The sequence below is a fragment of the Lampris incognitus genome, chromosome 11 (assembly GCF_029633865.1).
Source record: "Lampris incognitus isolate fLamInc1 chromosome 11, fLamInc1.hap2, whole genome shotgun sequence".
NCBI lineage: Eukaryota > Metazoa > Chordata > Actinopteri > Lampriformes > Lampridae > Lampris > Lampris incognitus.
The window spans coordinates 25553846-25575010 of NC_079221.1; the positions used below are offsets into that span (position 1 = coordinate 25553846).

A 21165-nucleotide genomic window follows, 5' to 3' on the forward strand; every position below is an offset into this window, starting at 1 on the left:
AAATTATTTTATCCTGTAAGAAATCAGGGGTACTGGCTCTTTCCTAGACAAAGAATGACCAATGGAATCCGGGTGAAAGCTACGATCCATGGTCAGCTTCACCCGTTAAAAAATCTACTTCAGCTGGTGTAGATGAATTAAAGGATGAAGGATAAAGTATGATTTCTAAGGCTTGAGACAGACTAAACACGCAAGAGAAAATTGACAAGCAAGGGGGGACTGCCATCAAGGACAGCTGAAGGTGAATGCCCTGACTGTGGAGCTCTGTCAGTTGTGCTGGCTTTAGACAGAACACGAATCCACTCAAGATCAGCAGTATTTTCCTTTGTAAACAGACATTCGCTTTACACTAGTATCTAATATCACAAATGAATACACAAGTGGACATTTGTGCTTTTGTGTGAGTGTGCGCGCGCACGCACGCACACACACACACACACACACACACACACACACACACACACACACACACAGATGATTCAGTACAACAAAATGAAGCGAGTGAGTTTTATTAAAAACATCAGCTCACTCAAAGTGGCAAAAACAACAATAATGAAATTATATAAACATTTAAAAAAATCATCTGTATATCCTCTAAATAGGCGACAAGAGTTTTTTCCATGTTGGGACCAAAACAGGAGGATAACATCCACAGCCAGTCTGTCACTGGGGCACATTAGAAGAAGTCTGCCGCAGTCATTCGTCTTTTCAGGGTGCTCTTTGTGGTGGTGGTGGTTTTGCCATTTGCCTTTGGAGTCTTTTTGATGCTGGTGACTGGAGATTTCAAGACCCCAAACTTGGGTTTCTGCTCAGGGTCAAAGGGCACTCGCAATGACCCCTCTGGGCTGAGCAGCAGGCTGCGATCGGTCTTCTTGAACTCTGCATTGTAACAAAATGGATAAAACAAAATTTAGAGGACAAAGACATCCTGTATGCTCAGATACTCCTTGAATTTTCAAGGCAAAGGTCATGAACTCCTTGTGTTTTGGCTCCATCTTGCTAAGACAGATTGCAGGGAAAAAACAACAGGTTAATGACCTTGCGGCTGGAGGGTCACTGGTTTCTATCCAAGGAATGTGTCATTTGCTTTCCTTCCTCAACAGTTACTAATGGTACACTATTGAGGAAGTCACTAAACCACCACGCCACTACACACTTAACCCTGCTAAGGGTATAGCTTTAGGACAGCGCTGAGAGGGGAAAGAAAAAAACACCAGATGAATTACTTAACCAATTCTATAAATGGTTTTAACGACCCTTAAAACGCTACATCTGGTAATTAGAGATGCACTGATCCACTTTTTTTCAGTTCGGATCTGATTCTTGAATCTGGATATCTGGCAATACTGATACCAACCGATACCAGAGCTCTGTGTTCTTGAATATTATTATTATTATTGTTGTTGTTGTTGTTCTTGTGTAAGGTTACATGAGGCTGTAATAAACCACACAGCCCTTCTTATTAAAAGAGCCAAAAATATACAAAAATACACTGAATTTATTCCAAAGCAATTTATTTGAATTGCAGTATATGTAGGCTTCACACACAAACAGGTGTAGGACTGCAAATTGATATGGCAACTCCTTTAATGTATTAATTGACTTAAAAGAGTCAAACTGCTTTTTTCCTCTACAAATTATCCAAAATAATTAAAATTTTATTTATTTATTTTTTACAAAAAGACCTATCCTGTACTCATTTCACATTAAAACGCCAGAAAGATTTATATTTTTTGTTGGTAAAATAAATAAAACAACACTGACTAAGTGCTGATCTGTAAAACCAACTGGAGATATGTTGCTCCTGACTAATCTGGTATTAAGGTGTCTGGTGATATACACCCTGTCACGCCTGGCGGCACCGACCCTGTTCCCTGAAACCTTTACCCATGTGCACTGTCTGCTGATTTAAATTTTTATTATCCAAGCATCAATTCAATCAAATTGTAACAATAACCTGGACAAAGCGATGGAAGACTGTAAATATGGTTCTTCACTTGTCCTGTCCTGTCACTTGTCATCACCAAGGGCTTCCTCCCGGTCACTCTGCGCCTCCTAACCAGGCTCAGCTGCAGCAGTTGCCAGGGAGGTTACGCAAGCAGCAGTGCAACTAACTCCATGCACACTGGGTCTCTACGATATATTTACACCATCTATGGCCATTTTATTTTTCTCCGGATTACTATGGAGTTTAGCAGACTCCAGGTTTACATTCTGTGGTGTTTCACTTGTTTTCCCGTGGCCATCGGCCTCATTACCCCCCCAGGCTAAGAGCCTTGGTGTTATCCTAGATAGTACCCTTTCCTTTTCCAGTCATATAAACAATGTCTCCAGGGTTGCCTTTTTCCATCTGCGAAACAGCTCCAGACTACGCCCTGTTTTAACACAACCCTCCACAGAATTCTTAGTCAATGCTTTGGTCACATCACGCACTGACTACTGCAGTGTGATCCTGGCAGGCAGCCCAAACAAACTCATTCACTGACTTCAACTTATCCAAAATTCTGCAGCACAAATTATTACATGTTCAAAGTCCTCTGACCATGTCGCTCCCCTGCTGATTCAATGACACTGGCTTCCTGCGTTACAGCGGGTTAATTTTAAAATTGTATTATTAACATTCAAAGCTCTTCATAATCTATCCCCCTGCTTATCTCACAGACCTCCTTTAGACTTACACCCCATCTCGTTCCCTGCGGTCTTGTTTTTTTACTGCTTTGTTTTATTGTATTTGATGTAAGGTGACCTTGAATGTCACGAAAGGCGCCTTTAAATAAAATGTTTATATTGTGGGAGTGCAGGAATGAGGAGACGGAGAGATCGAGTCGAGTCAATTCCGTTTACTCGCCACACAAAACAACACCGATACAGCACAATCTCTCGTGGCAACTAGCTAACCGCTAGGCTGCTGCAAACATGGCTCCCCGGAAACCCCAAGCAGTGCCTACATTAGCACTCTAAAATGTCTGCCTTAAAGGAGCAGCAGCCCCTGGTGAATCTACCCTCAAATGTGTATCACCACAATATTATTATTATTATAACTGGTCCAGTAATCACACCATTTTTCTTACCTGCCGTTTTATTATTTTTGAGGCCAAAAGTCACCTTCTTCAACTCTGATTTGGCAGTCTTCTGTGAAAATCAAAGCAAGAATATCAGCTACATACAGGACAGGGCACAACAAGCATCATTATGTTTCAAAGAGCAAGACAGTTAATCAACAAATAGTCGCAATATTGGCTAACACAATCTGCAGATGGAAGGAGGCTTTAAGTTTCTTCTAGTGCTTCCTAAACATGGTATCTGGTGCTGTGAACACTCTGCCAGCTAAACATCAGGCTGTATGTCGGTCAGATATAATTCCATATCAGATAGAATTTGAATTAGCTTTATCTAACACATCTGGCTATAGTGAAACACTTTTTACATGTTGAAAAATAAAGTAAAGAAGCTGTAGTGCTGCAAAAAATGCAATATGTATATTTGTAAAAATCACATTAACAAGTGGTTTATGTACTGCTACTTTCCTTGCCTATTCAGCCCCCCCTCCTTTTCTCCCCAATTACATCCGGCCAATTTCCCTATTCTTCTGAGCTGTCCTGGTCGCTGCTCCACCCCCTCTGCCGATCCCAGGATGGCTGCAGACTACCAAATGCCTCCTCCGATACATGTGGAGTCGCCAACAGCTTCTTTTCACCTGACAGTGAGGAGTTTCTCCAGGGAGACGTAGCGCGTGGGAGGATAACGCTATTCCCCCCAGTTGCCCCTCCCCCCTGAACAGGCACCCTGACCGACTAGAGGAGGCACTAGTGCAGCTACAATGACACACACCCATGTCTGGCTTCCCACCTGCAGACACAGCCAATTGTGTCTGTAGGACGCCTGACTAAGCCGGAGGTAACAGGGATTCGATCCAGCGATCCCCATGTTGGTAGACAACGGAATAGACTGCCATGCTACCTGGATGCCCTGCCTATTCAGCTTTTACCCTGGATCCAGATAACCAACACAAATTCTAGTGTATTCAGCTTTCAAATATATCTTGATAATACAATAAACCTTCAATTCATGACGTAAAGAAATGAATTAAGGGACAAAAAAGAGGAAGCCACCGATCAGTCTTAGAAAAGAAATTACTGGGACGTCCTGGCAGTTCCATATTCAGCATCCTTCTCTCAATATACCCAGCATCTCTCCTTCACACATGTCCAAACCATCTTAATCTTAGCATTTTCAGCTCTGCCACCTCCAGCTCCACCTCCTGTCTTTTCATCAGTGCCACCATCTCCAAACCATATAACATAGCTGGTCTCACAACCATCTTGTAAACTTTCCCTTTAACTCTTGCTGGTACCCTTCTGTTGCAAATCACACCTGACTCTCTTCTCCACCCACTCCACCCTGCCTGCAGTCTCTTCTTCACCTCTGTTCTGCACTCCCCATTACTTTGGACAGTTGACCCAAAGTAATTAAACTCATGCCTTCGTCACCTCCACTCCTTGCATCCTCACCATTCCACTGTCCTCCCTCTCATTCACACATAGGTATTCCGTCTTGCTCCTACTGACTTTCATTCCTCTTCTCTCCAGTGCATACCTTTTTCTTTGAAAGACTACAATAGCAAAAAGTCATAGCTGAGACTATGTGCAGGACGATGCTGTATTATTGTACTTGTTAAAAATATATTGCACCGAGATTATGCGTGCAGTAGAACTAAAACAGCTACGTGCGTGTGACCATGATTCATGTGCATGCATGTCAATGAGCAGGGCTTCGCACGCCAAGTTCGTACAGGGCCTTGCACCCACCGTGACAGTCTTTTAAAAAAAATGTATTTCTAGTTTTTCTCCTTATCCCACCCGATTAACCCAATGGCATATGGCCGAAACTCTTGTCGAATAACTCCCCTGGCTCATGTTTCCACAGGAAGGAGATAGTTGTAACACCAGCTTCCTTCAAACTCGTGTTGGCTGCTCTCGCTATTTTACACGCTGAAGCATTGCATGGATTGCATTACCTTCAGGCCGCGAAGGAGACATAGGGAGAATGCTTTCGGTTGCTTGGCTGCAGGCGCCCGGATGGGCCAGAGGGGTCGCTGGAGAACGACGAGTCCCCGAACAATACACTGATCTACAGCCACTATGGCTCGGGGAAGGATGGCCTAATGAATGCCTTACCCCGTGGACGCTCTGGCGTGACTGGTTACGGCAAGTCTGGGATACGAACCTCCCAGCCACCTGACGAGCGGATTGCAAGAACGGCGGTTTATTCCGTTAAGCCATCAAAGCGCCCCCCCATGACAGTCTTGCTTATGAAAATAAAGACAGGGTTAGGGTTAGACCAAAATGGTCACATAGCAAACCTTTTCTTTTTGGAAAGTGCAACTTAATATTAGACTTTGTCACGTTCGTGCAAGGGTCCACCCAGGGGGCTGCACATCCACAGACTGACGAGCAAAACATTTTTCTTAGGTAGAGTTTTAGCTTGAGCGCTGCAAATTAACCCCCCCCCCCCCATTTTCCATTCAGTCAACTTGGGTGCCACGTACAAGTCTTATAATGGCAGGAAAAACACTGGTTTTTCTCTCCAGGTGTCCGTGTATCTGTCTGCTGCTAATCTCCCATACTACTGGGCCTGTCAGCCTAATTTTTTGTGCAGTTATGACTGTATCATCAAGGACCTGTCATGGTTGCAGTGATTCAAAACATTTGAAAAACCTGTTTCATACCGAAATTGAGTGCTAACTCCTCAGCTGGTTTTTTGCCTTAGGTCTGAGCACCGAAGAACGGGAGTTATGCAGGCAGTGTCTCTGTAATTTCCCTTCTCCCAGTAGGTGAAAAAAGAGGTGGTTTTTCATCAACTCTCAGCACTGAAGAAGGGGAGATATGCATGGTGGGGATCTGCACGCTACCGAGTACACTCTTGTAGTTTATTTTGAAATTTGTTTGAGTAAAGAGTGAGAGAAGGTCCTGTAATCTGGTGCAGTTTTGGAGAAAATGTAAAAGTTATTTAATAGTCAATGTTTTATCATGAACATGCAATCGAAATTTCCATTTAAGAAAAGTTACAAAATGTTTGTGTATGCTGTCAATTATAGTCATTAGGGGAAAAATAGAAATTTGCACGTCAGACTTAAAAAAAATCGCAAATTGGCGAAGAAAATTGCAATCAGTGCATCTCTAATTTTTAACTTAGTTTGTAGCTGGGATAGCATTTTTATTCATATGTTCAACGGCTGAGATATCACACCAGTACCTGAAATTGGGGGGGGAGGGTGCCAAAAGTTACAGACACTGTTGAGGCTTCCACTGATAGTTAATATGAATATGAATAATGTGACCTTCAGTGAGCAACAGCTGTCATGTATATCCAAGCAAAGGCCATAGAAAGTGTCCTGCAGAATGATTTCTTCTAAGTGTGGGAAACCTGGTTGTGCATTTTATTACTGTGCATCAATTACCAGATGCAAAATCCCGTTTTCCATGCATATAAATACAACCAAGACCATTTGTACAGAAATTGGAGTCAACCCAACTGGGATCACCGATGCTTAAAATTTGTGCATTCAAGATATTGCACAGCTCTTAAAATTAAGCCATCTGTCCAAAAGCATGAGTGATTTTTTTCTCCCATCTTAATTTTCTTTGCTTATTCTATTCTTCCCTTTTCAATATTTCAAGTTTCAATATTTGAAAAAATTAAATTCTTCAAGTGCTTTCTGAATATAATCTGTCAGCATACTTTTAACATGTTAAATTATGCTCCAATTTCCACTCAGTACCCCAATATGTGACTTTTGACTCCATCTCACTGCAATGTCAGATTCTGCACCTTTTTGCCAGAGAGAGGTGTGCTGGGGCTTCCCTTGGTCTTGTAGAAAAGTGGCACTGGAATAGAGGCGTTGCTCTGGAAGGTGATGAATTCAGACCCCGATCCTGCTTTGGTCGTCGTCTTCTGCGACTTTTTAGACTTTAGAGGGGTGCATGGCTTCGCCACATCCTGAAGAGGTAAAACAAGCTACAGTAATCCAACATACACAACCCATCTACCAGATGACTATTTGAATCTGAATGATGAACCTGGGATGATAAATTGAGAAATTATTTTTCTTTTTAAAACATTTAATGGATAGGTGGTTATTTAAGGTTATGGTCTTGTCAAATGTCAACAATGTAAAAACAAATACTCACATCGCTCAGGTGGGCCCTCTTGGCTACCGTCTCTTCCTCAGCTAGGCCATTCATTTTTGCCTCAAGCTCATCTTCCTCAAACTCAAACACAATGGGTATCTTCCTCTTCTTCTTGCCCTTTTTCCCCGTGGGAGGAAGTATTCCTCTTTCTGGACGAGCATCCTCACCTAGGGGCTCCACATTCGCACCATCTGTCACCTCAGACTGGACATGACCTTCAACCTCACACTCTTGGTCAGCTGCTGGCTTTTGCTTCTTTTTAATTTTCTTGACTAGGGTTTCCATGGTGACTCCTGATGGTGCAACAGCTACAGTCATTTTCTGAGGCGGTTCTGTGACTGCGGCTTCCACCTCTACTGGCTCCACCACCACTGACGCTGTCTTCTTCTTCTTCTTGTTCTTTTTGGATGGAGTAACAGCACTAGTATCTGCAGCTAGCTGTGCAAGTGTCATATCCTCCTGTGTTGTATGTGTCGTTTCGTTTTCCTTAACCATATTCACTTCTTGTTTTCCCTTCTTGGTCATCTTCTTATGTGGTGTCGCTGTGGTATCTTCTGTTGATGCCTCTCCAACAACTGAATGGATTTCAGCCACCATGCTTTCCCCCTCTGCTTCAATTTCTGCATTGGAACCCTGTTTCTTTTTCTTCTTCTTTGTTTGCGTTATAGTAGTAGTGGTAGGAGTGGTCTCTGGCAGCAAAGTCTTCTTGGGTAGGAAGGGTGTGGCATCTTTAGCTGTAGTATCGTGTATCTCTGCTGGCTCTGTGATCATCACTAAGGGGTCAGGTACCTCCGAGCTGACCTCAGACTTCTTCCTCTTTTTCTTTTTTGACAAGTTGTCAGATTGGTCCTTGACAATGCCCACAGAGGTCTCACACACTGGTTGGCTGGCTTGCTCCGTGGATGTGACTGACGACTGGCTCTTTACCTCCAAAGGATATACCATTGCTGATTTATCCTCCATGACGTCTGCAGATGAGGTAGAGCTTTCCATCTTTGCCACCTCACATTCATCCTTGGCAGCGGTGGCTGGACGGGAACATTCAGTCTCTGCTATAGTGGATTCTGATGCATTTTCTGTGTTGTTCATTGCACTTTGTCTTTCTCTTTCAACTGATAAAACAACAACAGGGGTCTGTTCCTTTTCCTCACCATCTTCTTTCCCCTCCCCTACCTGCTTCTTCTTCTTCTTTTTCTTCTTCTTCTTCTTTTTCTTCTCGACATTGGTTGCCAAGTCTCCTGGTTCACTGGAATCCTTTGTCATGTCCTTGTTTTGTGTGTCAGGTGTGGACTTCTTTTTCTTACCTGGGGGGTGGAGAAGAGTAATAGAAACCAATTATTTTTTCACTTTATGGGGTATTTTAATCAATCATTAATGCTTGGAAGTAATAAATAACAGCTATGGTCAAACAAAAATGAGATTTTCAAAACAAAAACTGGTCCTGGTGACTTAGTTCTGATCAACAGTTAAGCTGAAAGCCATTGGTCTATACTTGGAAGAATGCTCACCTGTTGCTCTTGAACTTCAAATGTAAATATTACTGTGCTAGCAAGGATTAACCTCTTATTTAGTGCAAAACTTTAACAATATTTTTTTGGAAGAACACAATTTAATAAATCCCCATCTAAATATCGATTAAACATGAGTTTTATTGAATATTGGTAGGAGCTGTGACTTATAGACCTCATACAAAGCCTCATCCAAATTCTGTTAGGGGATGAAAACCCATCCTTACTTCAAAGATTTTATCAAAGTAACAGTTTTTGGTGATTTCTGCTTTTAGAAAAAGATAGTGCAGATAGTCAGAAAATATAGGTTGGAGTCTCTGGAGCAGAGGTTGGCAACCTATGGCACACGTGCCCAAGGTGGCAATTTAGGCCATTAAACATGGGCACATGGGACAACTCAATAAAATATATTTTTAACATACTTTTTTCATAAAAAAACATTTTAATATATAATATAGCCAAATGGTGAACTAAATGAACAATTCGATTTAAAATAATACTGAAATAATTAAATAGTCTCAAAGTACACTGTCGTTTTTGACAGCAAGAGTGCACACAATTGACTTCTTCTATCATAACCCCCCCCCTCCCTCTGATCTGCCAATGAGCACAGCATTACAGCGGTAGTGAAAACGTAGGATAGCTAGCTAGCTTTCTTTTTTGCTTCATGTCAAGAACAACTAGAGATGGCAGAAGCAAAAAAAAAAAAAAGTTGTCTAATATTTGCCTATTTTGGCAGTTTTGGACAAACGAATTCGGATTTATTTCATGAAAAGACTGAGCTGCGTGCACACTCTGCTGCGAAAATGTGTATCAAAAGTGTAAAACGTAATTTTGAACAAGGCACGAGAAAAACTTCAAACATGAGGCTGATAAAGCTGAATCAATCAAGAGGGCAGTGGTCCAGAATGGAAAGCAAAGCAACGTGTTTACAACCCGATGTATCACCCAAAACCAAGCCACAGAGGGCAGTTACAAAGTCATACAGTGTATTGCTTAATATGAGAAGTCATTCTCTGATGGAGAGTGAATTCTGGAGTGAGTTGGACGACATGGTGGAGAGGGTACCCAAGGAGGAGAGAGTGGTGATTGGAGCGGACTTCAATGGACATGTTGGTGAAGGGAACAGAGGTGATGAGGAGGTGATGGGAAGGTATGGAGTCAAGAAGAGAAATGTGGAAGGACAGATGGTGGTCGATTTTGCGAAAAGGATGGAAATGGCTGTGGTGAATACATATTTCAAGAAGAGGGAGGAACACAGGGTGACGTACAAGAGTGGAGGAAAGTGCACACAGGTGGACTATATCTTATGTAGAAGGCGCCATCTAAAAGGGATTGGAGACTGCAAGGTGGTGACAGGGGAGAACGTAGCTAGGCAGCATCGGATGGTGGTCTGTAGGATGACTTTAGAGACCAAGAAGAGGAAGCGAGTGAAGACACAGCCGAAGATCAAATGGTGGAAGTTGAAGAAGGAAGACTGTTGTGTGGAGTTCAGGCAGGAGTTAAGACAGGCACTGGGTGGTAGTGAAGAGTTGCCAGATGGCTGGAAAACCACTGCAGAAATAGTGAGGGAGACAGCTAGGAAGGTACTTGGTGTGTCATCAGGACAGAGGAAGGAAGACAAGGACACTTGGTGGTGGAATGAGGAAGTACAGCAAATTATACAGAGGAAAAGGTTGGCAAAGAAGAAGTGGGATAGTAAGAGAGATGAAGAAAGTAGACAGGAGTACAAGGAGGTGCAGCGTAAAGCAAAGAGAGAGGTGGCAAAGGCAAAGGAAAAGGCGTATGGTGAGTTGTATGACAGATTAGACACTAAGGAAGGAGAAAAGGACTTGTACCGATTGGCTAGACAGAGGGACCAAGCAGCAAAGGATGTGCAGCAAGTTAGGGCGATCAAGGATAGAGATGGAAATGTGCTGACAAGCGAGGAGAGTGTGCTAAGAAGGTGGAAGGAATACTTTGAGGGGCTGATGAATGAAGAAAATGAGAGAGAGAGAAGGTTGGATGATGTAGGGATAGTGAATCAGGAAGTTCAGCGGATTAGCAAGGAGGAAGGGAGGGCAGCTATGAAGAGGATGAAGAGTGTAAAGGCAGTTGGTCCTGATGACATACCTGTGGAGGCATGGAGATGTTTAGGAGAGATGGCAGTGGAGTTTTTAACTAGATTGTTTAACACAATCCTGGAAAGTGAGAGGATGCCTGAGGAGTGGAGAAGAAGCATACTGGTACCGATTTTCAAGAACAAGGGCGATGTGCAGAACTGTAACAACTACAGAGGTATAAAGTTAATCAGCCACAGCATGAAGATTTGGGACAGAGTAATAGAAGCTAGGTTAAGAGGAGAGGTGACGATCAGCGAGCAGCAGTATGGTTTCATGCCACGAAAGAGCACCACAGATGCGATGTTTGCTTTGAGAATGTTGATTGAGAAGTATAGAGAAGGCCAGAAAGAGTTGCATTGTGTCTTTGTAGATTTAGAGAAAGCTTATGACAGAGTGCCGAGAGAGGAGGTGTGGTATTGTATGAGGAAGTCAGGAGTTGCAGAGAAGTATGTGGGAGTGGTGCAGGATACGTATGAGGGAAGTGTGACAATGGTGAGGTGTGCGGTTGGAATGACAGATGGGTTCAAGGTGGAGGTGGGATTACATCAAGGATCGGCTCTTAGCCCTTTCTTGTTTGCAATGGTGATGGACAGGTTGACGGACAAGATCAGGCAGGAGTCTCCATGGACGATGATGTTCGCGGATGACATTGTGATCTGTAGCGAGAGTAGGGTGCAGGTTGAGGAGAGCCTGGAGAGGTGGAGGTATGCACTGGAGAGAAGAGGAATGAAAGTCAGTAGGAGCAAGACGGAATGCCTATGCGTGAATGAGAGAGAGGACAGTGGAATGGTCAGGATGCAAGGAGTGGAGGTGACAAAGGCATTTGTGTTTAAATACTTGGGGTCAACTGTCCAAAGTAACGGGGAGTGCAGTAGAGAGGTGAAAAAGAGAGTGCAGGCAGGTTGGAGTGGGTGGAGAAGTGTGTCAGGAGTGATTTGCGACAGAAGGGTATCAGCAAGAGTTAAAGGGAAAGTTTACAAGATGGTTGTGAGACCAGCTATGTTATATGGTTTGGAGACAGTGGCACTGACGAAAAGACAGGAGGCGGAGCTGGAGGTGGCAGAGTTGAAGATGCTAAGATTTTCACTGGGAGTAACGAAGAAGGACAGGATTAGGAACGATTATATTAGAGGGACCGCTCAGGTTGGACGGTTTGGAGACAAAGCAAGAGAGGCAAGATTGAGATGGCTTGGACATGTGTGGAGGAGAGATGCTGAGTATATTGGGAGAAGGATGCTGAATATGGAGCTGCCAGGGAAGCGGAGAAGAGGAAGGCCAAAGAGGAGGTTTATGGATGTGGTGAGGGAAGACATGCAGGTGGCTGGTGTGACAGAGGAAGACGCAGAAGACAGGAAGAAATGGAAACGGATGATCCGCTGTGGCGACCCCTAACGGGAGCAGCCGAAAGTAGTAGTAGATTCTCTGATGGAGAGTATATAAAGGAGGCTTTCCTCAGCAGTTCGGATGTCATATTTGATGGGTTACCAAACAGAATCGATCATCAACAGGATCAAAGAAATGCCCATTTTGCGAGAACTGCAGAGAGACGCATAACAGACAAGGCTGAAAACATAAGGCACCAGAATTCTCTTGCACTGAAAGGTGTGTTGGTATTCAGCGTAGCTCTTGATGAGAGTGTGGATGTAAATGACGTTTTACGTCTAGCAGTGGTTACCAGATATTGAGACAAACAAGGGTCGCACTAAATCGGTAAGATTGAAACAATTTTCTTTTGTGCCTTAGTAATTTTCATACATTTGCACAAGTGTGTGTGTGTGTGTGTATAGAGCACAGATCTCTTGGCATGTGGAATCTAGATGGGGAGACCAGCAGAACAAGTAAATAAATAGATAAATGCTCATTATGAAAATGAATTGGCACTCAGGTCTGTAATTTTTTTTAAACCTTGAAAAGCGGCACAGGACATCCAAAAGGTTGCTGACCCCTGCACTGGATCAATGAGGAGACATGCAACAAAGGTCCTGTGTTGAACATGAACTTGGGACACTAAAATCAAGCTTCAACTTACATGGTATAATGTTTGTTTGATTGAGCAATCAGGACAAACAGGAGGTAACTCACATCACCCCCCATACACTAACTGACATTGTATCTCCTAATCTTCCTCCTGCACCTACTGTAGTCTTCATTGAGGAAAAAAAAAAGCCCTTTTGCCTTTTTTTTTTCTCAGCACCAAATTATTCCAGTCAGGGTACTTTGGCTCTGGCTCTTCTACAGTTAATGCTGGAAGTTTTATGCTTGCTCTACAATTGCACTCAGAGTCACCTTGAATGAGTGTTCGTTCAAATACCTAATCTGTAAAATGTCTGAAAAAGGATCAATTATATTTCATTGATGAACCTATAAAGTAAACTCAGCTCTTTTATAGGCAACAGTGGTGCCTGGTCATCTGGGCTACCTTTCTTCTTCTTGACTGCAGGGTGCCCCTCCTCCGTATCCTCCGGCCCGGGGCCTCTTCCCCTTTTCATCCTCTTCCTGCTGCCAAACATATCATCATCCTCATCTGTGGAGACCTCCTCTGGGTACTCATCTTGAGGAAAGATTCCTGGGGTAGGGCAGAGAAAGAATAAGGAACCAAGAAGTACGGAGAGACAGGAGCGAAAGGAACACAGGGAGCTGCAAAGGCCAAGGTGAAAAAAAAATTTAATTGCATTTTTTCTGGATATCAATACCAGCTGCGATGAAGCGCAGCATGGACACTTACCTTCACTGAGGTCACGCAGTCTGACGTCAGCCGAGAAATAATAGTCAGAGAGAGAGAGAAGAGGAAGACATATCAGTCAGGGTTTGACAATCACATAACGACGCCTATTTTTAATGTCTGAGTCAGTGTGTACACTGATGGGTAATTGTGCATGAGCCTGTGTGTGAGGGAATGTATGCATGTGAAGAAATCTGTGTGTTGTATCTGTATGCAAGAATGTGTGTGTAATAAGGGAGATCTCAGTGCCTGAACTTACACTTTGACGATTTTGTACAGCCTCTGTCGGTTGTGGCTGGGCGTGTTGCTTCGACTGGCTAGCTCAAACAGCCTGCTTGCCAGGGCAGCATAGTCAAACTACCACACACATAAACAACAAATAAAATCATGAATTAATCACACTGTATCACTGCATCCATCTGTCTGTCATGGGAGACCTAACAGAGACGGCTTGTAAGTAAGTAAAGATTTATATCAAAGTGCTTTACACTAAATCAGAAAAATATGAGTAAATACAAAAAATAAATTGAATAAATATAAAACATGGCACAGGGAGTAACAGACCAAGCTAAAAATGAACCAAAACAGAAGGCAGGGATGGGGCTCTATAAAAAGGCTTGCCTACAAAGATGGGTTTATAGAAGCCACTTAAAACAGTCCAAAGATTCAGCAAATCTAATGGATTGGGGAAGATTATTCCATTACTGCCTTTCACCACAAGCGGGGGGTAAATGGTTGTAAAATGTGATGCGTTGCCATCATTTGTAACCAATTTCCTCAGCCATTTACAAATTGACACATCCACACTTTTGGACCCTCCAACAAGTGGCATTTCATTTGGGGGGTAAAATCTGTGCCATCATGCAGCATGACTTCCCCAACATGAGACTGTAACTGACTTAAAAGTTTAAAATAATTTGTCGTCCGCGGTGGCGTAGCGGTCTAAGCATCGGCTTGGTGTCGATGCAGTTGCCCACTGGGGACTGGGGTTCGCGCCCCGGTCTCGTCAGATCCGACTATGGCCGGACTTGAGGAAGCAGCAATCATTGGCAACGCTGTCTTCGGGAGGGGGGCGGAGTCGGCTTGTGTTCGTCATGTGAATGCGTCTCTGTGTGTGTCGGAAAAACAGTGGTTCGGCTTGGATTCGCCTTGTCACGAAAGTGGGGAGGCGCTTTCCTTCGAGACTGCCAGCCGGAGAGATGCAGTTGGCGAACGCATGCAATACGAGGGTGGGTGTTTGAATTAAAATAGGGATCAATTGGCCACTAAATTGGGAGAAAAAAGGGAAAAATCAGAAATAAATTTTAAAAAAAAAGTTTAAAATAATTTTTAGCCAGCAACTACAATCACAAAACTGGCCAGTGACATCAATTCTTTGACACTCTCACTGATTAGTCATCAGCATTGTTGTGCATGTTAATTAATAAAACCTTTTTGGTAAATGTCTGTGCTGGAGCAATAATCTGTTATTACAAAATAATGGATAAAAACTGGTCTTGCCATTTTACTGGAAAACTGCCCACTGTAACAAGCTTGCTGCTGAATCTCACTGGAGACAACTTCACTGAAAATCTATGCGTTACTGGAAATAAGAAGAGGCCTAGGAGTTAAGTCACCTGTAGCACTGGTCCAATTTCCCCATCATCCAGCAACTCTGCATCAGAGTCCTCCTCCAAGTGAAGAAGCTCTTCATCACAATCATCACCATCTTCCTTGTTTGTTTTAATACCTCAAGTGAAAGAAACATAGCACTTTGTTGATTTCCCTGAGTAAAGACAGGCAACGAAGAGGCAATCTAAAACAATTTAGGGCTATTCATAGCACACTGTCGTGTCTGCAATTGAAGACTGCTGCGATGGTGAAAAAAACCTTCCACCATCCAAAATGTTGACCTTTTCAGAATGGAAGGATAAAAACACTTATTTTAACAATGAGGATATGAAATTATAAAGTGGTCATGAAATGGGTTTCACCATCCACCATCAATAATAATTACAAGATGGGTTCTTTCTTTTTAACCCAGACCTCAATAAAACATTGGCAGGCATCCTGTAAGTATCATCCAGAAAAAAAGTCACCAATTGTTTGAGTATTGAGAAACATACTGCTCTGTTGAATAATTTCACTGGGCTTAAACAGCCCAATTGGCCAATCAGTTAAGCTTTCAAAAACCATGATGTATTCCCTATTAAAAAAAAAAAAAAAAAAAAAAAATCAAGAACCTCACAGTACAGTCATGTTTATCTTCATTTATTTAATATTTACTTAGAATATGTTTGAATATGAGCAAAATTGGACCTGCTTTGAAACTACTTTTTGCAGTTAATACAGCAGTGCATACCAACGATCTGTGAACTTCCACACTTGTGAGGGCAGGAAGTTGTGTAGCATTAGCTATAGCCATGTGCAAAGTAAATTGGCAAAGACGTAGCAAGGAAATTATGCTTGTGGATGTGGAAAAAAAGTCATTTTAAATTTATAGAAAGCATGGTTTGCTACTATTTCTTAGCAGAAAATAAGTCATGTCTTACTGTACTGTGATCTTCCCATTTTCAACAAGCCAACAGCATCATGTCGTCACCCACCCATGACGTGTTGATCAGCTCCCACGATTAGTTTGGTAATGCCCCTTTTCCATGACATGGTACCGGCTCAACTCGACTCGACTTTTTCGTTTTCCATTACTGGAAAGTACCGGCATTTTGGTAACTGTTACCACTTTTCCGGTACCACCTTTGTCGAGGTTCCAAAAAAAAAAAAAAAACTGGAGCGGGTACTAAAATCGATGCAGACCAGCTACACTGAGGGGGTACTGTTATGATAATGGAAAATGACATTCTGTGAGTTGAGTCGAGCCGATACCATGCAGTGGAAAAGGGGCATAAATCTTTTGCCCAGTATGAGAAACATGATGGCTGGGTTAACTGACTTTTTTTGTTGCTTTGCCCATAAATTTTGATTGACCCCACCTTGCGGCAGACATAGTACTACAGTGTGACAAACAGACCAAAAACAGACAGACCCCCCCCCCCCCAAAAAAAATTATATCGCGGTAGGGGGACAAATATGATATATATAATTGTTTCTGAAGACTTAAACAATTGCTCCATTGGATTGTGTTGAAACCAAGCGAAAAGATTCAGCAAAGCGTTAAGTTTCTCAAGAAGAGATTTTTGTCTGGATGACTATAAACAATGCCCATCAATGTTTTAATGAGATCTGGGTTAAAAAAAAAACAACAACAACCTTTGAACCTATCATAAAGGACCAGCTTATATAATGCTGTGTTCATGAGGGAGAGGACAGGAAAGTGGTGAGGGAAAAAATAATAACACGTGTCTACAGGAAGAAAAAAAAATGCTTCCTTTCAATCTTAGATCAAAATTATGTCTGTGGCTTTGAGAGTAAACACATTTTTACTCCATTTTGAAAATCACTTCAAATCACAGGATTTGCACTAAACTAATCCACCATAATTGCTAAATGAAATTAATTTGGATATTGGTCAAAATAAAACACTGCACTATATATTTAAAATGCCGACTGCTGTTGAAAATAGTGATTATGTGGATACAAGAACAAAAACTGAGACAATTGCAAAATATTAATCTCTACACCTTAAAACTGACTGGACTTACGTATTTCATATCATCACGCCACTCTTACTACTACTACTACTACTACTTTCGGCTGCTCCCGTTAGGGGTCGCCACAGCGGATCATCCGTTTCCATCACGCCACTCTTACTGATGAACAGAAAATATCCACACTTCCAACAGTTTAATTTTAATGCTCCATATCCAAAAGCATACCATTGATTTGTTTTCCTTTTCCTCTCTTGCCGATTGTTTTGCTCTTCATTTTCTCATTTTCTCCTTCCTCTTCCTCGGAAGCCTGGCCTGAGGCAGAGTCTTCTGCATCGGCTGCCTTTATCTCTCTCATCAAGTCCTCGATAGCAAAGGGAGCCTGTTCAATGATGGTGCTGAAAACGCTACTGCAGATGGCCTGGAACAGGATACGGCTAGTGAGACAGAATGGTAGAAAATGAAAGAGAATGAATAAGATAGAAAAAGAGGGAGAAAAGGGGTAAGTAGAGGACTGTCATTACACAACTGTTGGACTCCATAGGTTCCAGACAATGATCGTATTGATAACTAGGCCAGAAGTCACACAATTGTAATTGTTAAAAAATTACACAGCTACGGGAAAAATGTTTTTGATAATTGTTTGTTCTTGTTTAAATTTTGTAATTTAAAACTTGATTGACATTGGTTTCAAAGACTGAAACTACAGCGTTTCTCTTGGGACAAATTTTGCAGTTGCGCCTCATTCATGCCTGTTTTTTCCAAAAACAGTGCAGCAATATTCAGATAAGAGTGCGTGATAATCTAGTCACCAGAACATATTTCTCAGTTCAATTTCACAATATTGGTTTTTTGTTTCGCATTAATTATATGCCTGAGCCAAATGGTGCATAACAGAATATTGGTTCAATGGGACTTTAAAATAAGCCATATATTTGTCTTAATCCCACCACCCTCACACACGCAAACATCCGTCATTACGGAATGTCATTAAGGAATGTCATGCTTGATGTGGCAACTCTGAGGAGCTTCAATTGTCAGTGTCATCCATGACTTGATTTATCAGGCAATTATTTCACTTTTCATTTCCAATTTTGTGGCTTCACACTAGGACTGTCAATGAATATTCCAAATTCAAATGTATAACCGAATTGTAAAAAAATAAATAAAAATAAAAATAAAAACACAAAGAAACCCAGTAATTCAAGTGTGAAAATTAATATTCATTTGTGGAAGAAAAAAAAAAAAGCAGCACTACCGCAGCTGTCTACCTCGCAAATTCTCACAAGGCCCTTGGCCGCTGCACTGAATACGATGCATGACGGACAGGAGTCACACATCACTTTCACTGGTTGAAAATGAAATTTAGGTCAAGCTGAAACGAGTGAATAATTCAACAACCGTGTGGTAAAGATGGCAGAGAGTTCACAACCCAGCTCGGCTGCAGAGAGAGTGATTTTCACTCGGAACAATCTAAAAATCCCCCTTTGGAAATACTTTGGATTTTGGTCAGAAAACTCTTGCTTAGCAAAGATGGGAAAATATTATCAAATTGCTTATTTAAACCAGTATGAATATTACTTAATCTGTATAAAAATTAGGCTATCGAATAACACATCAATTATGAATCATTCATCTCGCATTCTCATTTCTCACTCTAGCAGCAACAACGGTGGAGAGAGAGAGAGAGACAGAGAGATAGAAAGAGAGAGAGAAGTCTGTGGTCTATATATGACATTTTACAGTATATGACATTATTTTATTTGTTTATTTCATAATGTGTAGGTATGTCGAGCTTTTAAAAGACGTTTACATTGAAATAAATATTCCTATGCAAGTAGTTATGTCTCTCGTACTGGTTTGCCCTCTTATGAACATAATGCGCAAAAATATATTTGAATGGGTATGAACCTATGTGCTTTCGAACATCATTTTTGGCCAATTTTGACAGCCCTACTTCACACACATTCACTATTACACTATATGCCAAAAAGTGTGTGGACACCCCTGGTAATGAGTGGCTTTTGCTATTTCAGCCACATCCATTGCTGGTAGTTGCATATGCGGTCTCCATAGACAAACATTAGCAATAGAATGGGTCATACTGAAGGGCTCAGTGACTTTCAATGTGGCTCTCATAGGATGCCACCTTTCCAACAAGACAGTTCATCAAATTTCTTCCCTGTTCGAGCTGTTCCGGTCAACTTTAAGTGTTATTACGAAGTGGAAAAGTCAAGGAGCAACAACAGTACATTTTACATGTGTACATTTTAGACAAGCTCACAGAATGAGACCGCTGAGTGCTAAAATGTGTAAAAATTCTCTGTTCTTGGTTGCAACAAGTTACAAACTGCCTCTAGAAGCAACGTCAGCACAATAACTGTTAGTCGGGAGCTTCATGAAATGGGTTTCCATGAACAGCCACACACAAGCCTAAGATTACCATGCACAATGCCAAGCATCAGCTGGACTGGTGTAAAGCACACCACCATTGGACTCTGGAGCAGTGGAAACGCGTTCTTTGGAGAGATGAATCATGCATCACTATCTGGCAGTCTGACGAACCAATTTGGGTTTGGCGGATGCCTGAAAACGGTGTCTGTCCAAATACACAGTGCAAACTGTAAAGTTTGGTAGAACAGGAATACCGGTCTGGGCTGTTTTTCAAGGTCTGGGCTAGGTCCCTTAGTTCCAAGGGAAATCTTAATGCTACAGCATACAGTGACATTCTAGAGCATTGGTTCTCAAACGTTTTATGTCAGGCTTCCCTGTAAAATTAGACACCCCCCCTATACTCTTTCAGTCAATGCAAATCATTAATATTGGAAAACATTGATAATATATGATTTTGAATTAACTTTTTATTGAAAAATTGCTAAAAACCTGAACTGCATGAACTGCTTTCAACTTTATTAATTGAATATGAACTCATTTCAACTTTATGAACTGAACATTAACACGATGAAATGCCTTTTGAGATGTAAAAAAAAAAACAGTCAAGTTTGCTTTGAAAGAGCATGTGGTGCCATCAGTTTTCAGTGGCTGCCATGAGCCTGTTTTTCATTGCACAGCTTTTCAAAGCACGGTTCATCTCTGATAAAGCCACTCTTAAGTCACTCTTCATCTTCAGCTTAGATCTGTACTTGGATTTCAGTGAGGCAACAGCAGAGAACCCCATTTCACACAAACAGGACATGGCAAAGGGTAGCAGAATGTCCACAGCCTGGGGAACAGAATGCCCGCAGCCCTCTGGTCTATGTGTTGGAACTCGCTCTCCACAACAAGCCAGAATTCACTCAATGTCTTAAGATGCAGACTTATTCCATAGAGTGGAGTCAGACATCATGTCAATGAACTGTTCTTCCTCAGAGGAGCTGAATTCAGCAAGGGGTGCAGCACCAAAGGAATCTCTGACCCAGTCATATTGACTGCTGTTGCTTGGGAAGTATTTCTCAAAATGTCCTCTCAGGGCAGATATGTGCTACATGAGACATGGAATCGCTGTAATCTCATTGATTTCAATGGCTGCAGTGAGATTTTCAAATTAATCTATTTTTCCTTGGCCAAGTCTCATGTCCCACATCTACAGCTTCCTAGTGAATGAGTTGGTCTTGTCTGCCAAGTGTGGTAAGTGCTTGCCTGTGTCCAACATGTGCAAATTTAATTCATTCAACTTGATTCAAATGTCAGCGAGACAGGCCAGTTTCATTAGAAACACTGGATAACTGAACTTACTGGCAAGCTCCTCCATGCTCTCCTCCAAAAAAACAAACAAAAAACCCCCCAAAAAACAAATTGAATTTCCTCTCTAAGCTCCAGCACCCTGGGCAGTAAATTGCCGTGGGAGAGCCACCTGGCCTCACTGTGAAACAAAACCACGGTGTGAACAGCACCCATCTTCTCACAGAGTACAGTGAGGAGTCGAGCTTTCAGTGGTCTTGCTTTGATGTAATTAACTGTGGTATTTACATCAGACAAAACTTCATTTAGTTCAGGACTCAAATGCCTTGATGCCAGGGATTCTTGATTTATAATGCAGTGTGCCCATTCTACAGTCAG

General features: G+C 42.0%; 1 protein-coding gene across 2 annotated transcripts in view; it reads right to left on the reverse strand.

The window, feature by feature from the left end:
* Nucleotides 1-501: 501 nt before the first annotated feature.
* rrp1 (ribosomal RNA processing 1) overlaps nt 502-21165 on the reverse strand; it is a 31485-nt gene continuing 10821 nt past the window's right edge. Inside the window, exons 8-16 of one of the 2 annotated variants that reach the window (XM_056289500.1) lie at nt 17335-17543; nt 15139-15251; nt 13782-13879; nt 13526-13545; nt 13220-13366; nt 7191-8494; nt 6832-6999; nt 3072-3132; nt 502-879 (exon numbers count right to left, since the gene is read on the reverse strand). In XM_056289500.1, the coding sequence (XP_056145475.1) occupies nt 677-879; nt 3072-3132; nt 6832-6999; nt 7191-8494; nt 13220-13366; nt 13526-13545; nt 13782-13879; nt 15139-15251; nt 17335-17543 (2323 nt within the window). In that variant the 3' untranslated portion in view covers nt 502-676. The remainder of the gene's footprint in view (nt 880-3071; nt 3133-6831; nt 7000-7190; nt 8495-13219; nt 13367-13525; nt 13546-13781; nt 13880-15138; nt 15252-17334; nt 17544-21165) is intronic. The other variant, XM_056289501.1, reaches the window with a different exon arrangement.